The following is a 7211-nucleotide window of genomic DNA, read 5'->3' on the forward strand; positions in this document are numbered from 1 at the left end:
TTATTAAAATGTGCAGAGTTTAACACATAAATCTATGAACTGGCATAAAGTATAGCTGTCATTTACCAAACGAGTTAAGGTGCAAACATAAACTCGTCCCTCTCTGTCTCGGTCCATGTACATCGGAGCAGATATGAGGATCAGATCAGTGATGCTGTCAGAATTCACATCCATGGCACAAACCTCTGCTCCAAAATATGCACCAGTCTGATACTGTACAAGCAACAAATAATCAGTTCAAAGGATTACATGGGGTAAAACAACAGGTTTAATTAAAAAATATATATATTTTAATAGTTTTCATGATTTAAAGTTACGCATTGCAAAGTATGAAAAAGAGGGTATATTGACAGGACTATCAAATAGTGCTGTCTTAAAGAGTTTACTCCAGTAGTTTTCCAGATATTTTGATATGTAATTCTATAATGTGGGTCCACAATTCATGTAAGTGAAGCTCTTTGCAGAATCTTCAGAAAGCCAAGTGGAAGCTTGATTTACCTGAATAACCTACATTAGGCTCGCCATATTCTGTGTAAACAAATATGGCAGTATTGGACAAGCATAGAATCAAAGGTGAAGACTTTTGGGTGGAAAAACAAGAGTGACTCTGCTGCTAAACACCAAACATTAAAAGAAAGAATGAAGACAACACTTGAAAATGAACACTGAAGAACAAGCAGGGGGAACCATAAAGAAGAGCTTGGTATTTAAACAAATGTAGCTTTTGCAAAACTTTTGTTAGACCAGTAAGTTTAACGTTTCCATGTTTTTTCCAACTCTAGTCTAATTCTAACATACTTCACACGGCAAATATGAGAATCAAAACAATCTTGCTCTTCCATGCACGTCACCATTGTTGACATATTTCACCTACATTGTCACTTTGGTCATTTCCTTAAGTAAACAAATGCATGTAGTTGTTGACATCCAGTCACACATTTTCCTTACAACTTTTCTTTATTATGAAAACATTTACCATCAATGTGATAAAAATATTGTGCAGATTTTGTTTACGACTTTGTAAATTTTAATTTTATGATATGTTTTTTAACCAGTCTTCATAACTTTGCAATGAGCATCTTTAGTACCACTGGTCTTAGCCCTACCTGCCATTGATACGGGTCAATTTGTTGTCTAAATGTTTCTCCAAGAACAGTCATAACAGTTCCTCTGTGTTCATATCTTGGAGCGCCAACAATTGTCAATGTGCCAGATTCAGTTTGAGCGACAGCCATGGAATATCCTGAAATTTAATGATCAAATAGTCAGACATCAATGAAAACACGCATTATTTTCCTGTGTTCAAACATCTGCAATGCTTGTTGTTGTTCCTTCGGCTATTCACCCTATGCTGGGCGAGTAAACTAGCATGAGAGATTTGGCAGTTGTTTTATGCTGGATACCCTTCCTGATGCAACTGGAAACATCTGAAATGCTTTTGGAAGAAATAAACTATGGAAACAATTGTTAGATTTTTAAAAGAATAAAATACCTACTCATGACTCTTTATTTAACACTACTCTTTGGAGACTGCAGTTAGGATAGCAGTAGAGTTTTATTGAACACACAGTAACACTTTAGTTTGTTTTATTAAATATTCTCACCAAGATAACTGTCAGGCTCTATAGATGTCGGCTGATATGACCCAGTGTTTTTGGCATCTGAACGTGAGTATTTCTTGTAGCCTCCTTTCCACTGGTTAGCACCAACAATAGCCATCTGAATTCCCTGTAGTGCAGATAAAAAGTTTGACAAACTAAAAGTAACACTGCATTTCTCATTTAAACTGTTTTGTTGTTGTTGTACTTTTTTTTTGCAGTATTAATCAAGTAATTTTCAGGGATTGTTTGATTGTTTTACCCCAGTTATGTAAGCTGCTCTGAACCCCTCTTGAGACATTTCCAGTTTCAGCATTTCTCCACCGGTTTGAGATCCTGTCATGTCAAAAGAAGAGAGCAGAGTTTCTTAGAGTTCTTTAAAGGCTCCTCTTATTGAGAAGCTTATGTTTTAATTACAGTACGTAGATTTCAAATGTCCTTCTAGTTCAGACTTGTTAGTGCCTGTGCTTCAGTTTGATAAGATGAGGTGTAAAAGCATTTTACTAAGCTGGAAATGGACAGCAGATTAGTTTTGTAAGATAACATCCCACCTTCGATAGAAAAAATTTTGTCTTGTAAATTCTCCTGTATTTTGTCGAGTGCTTCGAAGCTTCCCACTTGAAACAAATAGTTTTCCAGGGGATTAGATGCAATCCATTCAAGCTCTCTTTTTGCATCATAATTAGAAAATGCATTCCCCACCTGGAGAGGTAGACAAAACGTAAGCAAAGGCAGTATTATCAAATATCTTAAAATAAGTACTAAATTGAGAATATATGGCACAATTTTTATTCTACTGTATTCTCCGAAAGCTTTAATTGCTTTAAAGAGATAAGGTCAAAGAACCAAAAAAAATAATCAAAAATATTTAAGCTGTATTCTGATTTTTTTTTTTTTTAGTTGGAACCAGTCATGTACATTGTTTTAAATACATACACAGTATATTGATATTGGTATATCTTACCCCAATAGCAAACCGGACAATGTTTTTATCATTAGCTAATTTTACTGCTGCTTGTAAGTTGCTGCGGTCACTAGATAATCCATCTGTGATGACAATCAAAATCTTCTTCACATTTGACCTGGACCCTCCATTTGGTGAGAAGACCTGATTCCTGTTAAAATAAAGATTTTTAACTTTTAATGTATGTTTTGTTATATATTTTTTACTTCTATGTAATACAACATAATGTGCAAAGTAACAAAGCAAAAATTGGGTTTTTAAAGTTGCTTAAATGATACTATTTTCTTGGTGGTATATCTGCTTAGTATTTTGAAATAATTCTTGAAAAAGTTTGGTTTTATTAAAACTAATAAAACTTCAGATTTCGCTGACTGAAAATCACGATCAGTGTTACAAAAGGGTATGAGTGAATTGTTTTCATAGTTTTTATCTGAATTGAATATGTTGAGTTAAAGTTTTAAAATGTTCTAATCTTTTTTATTTATTTTTGTGTTGTTGGTCGTATTAGATAAATCCAGTGACATACAGTATAACATAACACAATCAGATTGGAAGTGTCAAAGTGTCAGAAATCACAGTGGCTGCTAACTTCAGCTTTAAGTTTCCTCAAACAGTAAAAGGAATAACCAAGGCATTTAAACATTAAAAAGTTAAATTTAACATTTATTTATGATAGTGTATTGTTTAATACCAGTCTGGACTAAAAATATTAATATAACAGAGATACTTACACAACAGTTGTGATAGCTGAAGCTGTGTATGTTCCTCCATACAGTTGATTTATATTATCAACTTGGCTTTCCCAGTTTTTGGTTGAAAAAGTACTAAAGTAATAATGAATGTTAGTAGACGATGAAAACTGGATGATGGCAAACTGCATGAAAAATAAAAACAAAAACTATTATTGAAATTATGAAGTTGATATTTGCTAAAAAAATATATATTTAAAGAAAAAGAAGTGTATTGTGTCAGTTTAAATGTTTGCTATTTACATTTCTCTTTGTGATTCATTGTATGAATTAATTTAAATTGTGAACTTGTGTCTTACCTGTGTATCCTTTCCCAGGAATGCACCGATTAGATTTTTCACAAAAGTCTTCATTTTACTAAAATCTCCACGAGCAACACTGCCTGAGCCGTCCAACAGAAATGCAATGTCAGCTTGGTTTTTACAGTCTGTTCGAAAGAAAAGAAATAAAATGAGAGAAATCAGTGTCTGAAGAGTTTTCTGCAATTTCTCTTGAAGTAATGCTTCTTGTTTTTGTGTTATAGTGTACTGTTACATAGCTAAATTTGTAATATTAGCATTTTAACTAATCCTACATGCATGTTTTATTTGTAATCATATTAGATTTTGTGTGTGAGAAGTAGTGAGTGACTGTGGTGACCTTGTGACCTTGCCTTCATAATGTTGTGTGTTTACCTTCAGTAGAAGATGGGTAAGATCTTCCAAAGCTATTATCCTGATTTATCTCAGTGCACAAACCATTGTACATGGTGATAGATTTGCAGTCTTTAGGAATGGTTGGACCACAAGCCTGGAAAAAAGGATCAAGTTTCATTAAATCTTTGAGTATTATGATGTTCTTTTAACACTACATGCAGTATTTAAGCTGTAGTTCATTTATCTCACCAAAGTGTTCTGTGTTGTGGGATCACTCGTCATTGCCAAACCAAGGGACATGTTGACTGCAGCTTTTTGCCCTGTGAGAATGTTCAACAATTCTTAAAGCACTTTTTAAGGATTTATAAATATTACATTTTAAAGTGGTAAAGACAAAGCAATCATACATTCATGTAATGCAGCAATTATTTGCATCATTATCCCTGTTTAATCTTACACCCCAATAATTAAGGCCAGCAATACTCAACTGCTAATGGTATTCCTTCAATATAAAAATTAATTAAACTTTTAGAGATACTATAGAAGACTTAATCTATTTTAGATATTTTTGCTTCATCTTTGCTTTTTTAGAAGCCTTTTTACCCTTTTAAAGCCAACATTAATTTAATGCCCTTTCTTATATGTGTTTGATTTTTTGCTTTTATGTATGCATGCATTTTGATTCATTTAACACTCTTTTTTATGTTAGAAAATGCCATAGAGATCTTATAAATATTGTGTATTTTAATATGTATGCTATTTGTTTAGTATCCAGATAAAAAACATCTGATGCATTAAAGACCTTGTCAAAAGATCAGTTTAAAAGAAAAAACAAACAACCTTGATATTGAAATGCATCCCATCCCATTGTCAAAAATTTTCATTAAAAAATTATTCCTACGTGGAAGAGGCAGAATTTGGCATCTCTCAGTGGTGCACTGAAATATTTGTCCTCTTGCATTGCTGGAATACTGTTCGAGTGGAGCACTGATGAGAAAACTGAGGAAAAAGCATGACAAACGTTTTACAGTGGCAATAGTGCAAGCTTTTATCCATTATGTCAAAAGCCATGTTGCTGACTTTGCTGAAACACGTATTTACTTAAGTGCAAGTTGGATGATTTATTGCAGCTCTAAATAAATACAATAACATGATCTGACTCACTCTGATCGTCTCTGCACAACCTGGTAGCCAAAACCTGCAGCGGGGTTGCCGAGGGACTTCCAAGTCACAGGATCAACGTTAAAACAAAGGGCAGCTTTAAACACTGAGGAACAAAGAAGAAAAACCCACACTATATATTATATTTGAGCCATTATGGGGTTACAGCAATTTTAATGGTAATTTTTTATACATTAAACTCAAGTGTGCCACACTATTTCTTATTAATTACCACTAGGGAGCACTAAAGACACACCTCCTGTGGTTCATTGCTCAGCAGCAGCTACAGTGTAAAATGAAATGCTGCAGGTTGAATTGTAGATTAATTTTTCTACTTGTTGAAGTTCAGGAATGCCTTTAAGTTATTCTTCTTTCAATTGATGAAAGAAAAAAAACCTTTTCTTGTCACAAGACAAACATATACATAGCAGTAAAAGTTTAATCATTGACACAGCAGTGGTACATTTAAAAAAATCCGTTTCTTGTACATTTGAAAGAAACATCACTCGAAACAATTTTAAAAAATTATTTTTAAAAATCTTTTTTTTGTCTTTGCCCACTCATTGTTTTGTCATCGCCACGTCTTTTCTTGGACTTTTGTGGCGTTTGTTTTCAGCAGAAACTGACAGATAATTTCCACAGATCTGTATCATCATGATTCATCATTTGTCTTCCTCCCTTCAGGCAGAAGTTCTGCAGAATCAAGACCGGAGCAAAAAGTTCATGAACTCAGTCCCATAAACTGTCTCCTTTACCTTTTTTAAAAAAATATATTATTTACTACATTACAAATTTAGGTATTTATCATGAACTTTTAGGTTACTCAGTTTTAGGCTAATTCAAGGAAATCTTTTTGTTCTTCTGTGTTTCTGACATGCTGTTAAATGACAGTAAATCTACCCATCTACACTGCTGTGAGAAAGTATTTGCCCCTTCACAGATTTCTTTATCACAGATTTGCTATTTTGTCACACTTAAATGTTTCAGGTCATTAAACAAATGTTAATATCAAACAAATATAACCTGAATAAATACAAAATGCAGCTTTTAAATATTTTATTTATTATTATTTTTTATTAATTTTTAATTATTTCATTTATTATGGTATATTGCCTCCTGGCTGTGCAACCCTTGGCAGCTGCAACTGCAATCAACTCTGTGTTATTAAAATTTGTTTGCTGATCTGAAATCTATCTATCTATCTATCTATCTATCTATCTATCTATCTATCTATCTATCTATCTATCTATCTATCTATCTATCTATCTATCTATCTATCTATCTATCGTTTCAAAAAAATGGAAAAAAAGTGCTCTTAAAACATTACTGTGGTGACCAGAAACTCAACATTTAGGAGATAAATAAGTGCAATGTTTCTAAAATAAAACAAAGCCTGACATCCTTTTGGAATCATGAAATAAAAAGTTCAATCACTGGACTTTTTATTAACTTACATTAATTTAGAATCTTACTTTAGTTTGTACTATTAAAAGGCAGGAGATTACTTAATTAGTCACATATGTAGACAAGTATAGACTAAATAAAAGTGGATGAGATATATACATGGAAATTAGAATTTGAAAAAGGGTTTCCTGTCATGATTTAGCCTACTGTTGATAATGAATGTTGGTGCGCTTCTGGCAGGTTGCAATAGCAAAGTTTGTAGTTCCAGAAATATACAACAAAGCTACTTGTATACAAAAAGAAAGAAAGAATTTATTACAAAATAGAGGCATAATCTTTTCTTACCTGACCAGAAAAATGTCACAGAGATGATCCAGTGCATTGTGTTTCTCCCATGGAAAGTGTGATAGTCCTTTCTGTTCAAATACATTTTACACAATTATTCAGACCCTTCAATCAAACACTACAGTCGTTTTGGGTGTGTCAGAGGTGAAATGTTGATTGTTGATGGTAGAGTGCAGAACAAATTAAGGAACTTCAAAACTAATAAAGGAACATTATTTTGGAGAAGTGATAATACTGGCAAGAAACATTATAAAACAACACAGATTTTATTGGTTTGGGGACAGAGAGACAAGAGTTTTAACCCTAACTCTAACCCTAACCCTATTATTTTCTACACAATAAAAATTCAGGATAT

The 7211-nt window shown here is 32.9% G+C and overlaps 1 protein-coding gene across 1 annotated transcript in view; it reads right to left on the reverse strand.

Moving 5' to 3' along the window:
* The window catches only part of LOC108237264 (integrin alpha-M), a 22944-nt gene extending 15937 nt beyond the window's left edge, over positions 1 to 7007 (reverse strand). Inside the window, exons 1-7 of the mRNA XM_037980961.1 lie at positions 6857 to 7007; positions 5111 to 5213; positions 4848 to 4945; positions 4196 to 4266; positions 3986 to 4100; positions 3611 to 3738; positions 3294 to 3436 (exon numbers count right to left, since the gene is read on the reverse strand). Coding sequence (XP_037836889.1) covers positions 3294 to 3436; positions 3611 to 3738; positions 3986 to 4100; positions 4196 to 4266; positions 4848 to 4945; positions 5111 to 5213; positions 6857 to 6941 — 743 coding nt within the window. The 5' untranslated portion in view covers positions 6942 to 7007. The remainder of the gene's footprint in view (positions 1 to 3293; positions 3437 to 3610; positions 3739 to 3985; positions 4101 to 4195; positions 4267 to 4847; positions 4946 to 5110; positions 5214 to 6856) is intronic.
* Between the last annotated feature and the right edge of the window lie 204 nt (positions 7008 to 7211).

Source organism: Kryptolebias marmoratus, linkage group LG17 (assembly GCF_001649575.2).
Source record: "Kryptolebias marmoratus isolate JLee-2015 linkage group LG17, ASM164957v2, whole genome shotgun sequence".
In the NCBI taxonomy this organism is placed as follows: Eukaryota; Metazoa; Chordata; class Actinopteri; order Cyprinodontiformes; family Rivulidae; genus Kryptolebias; species Kryptolebias marmoratus.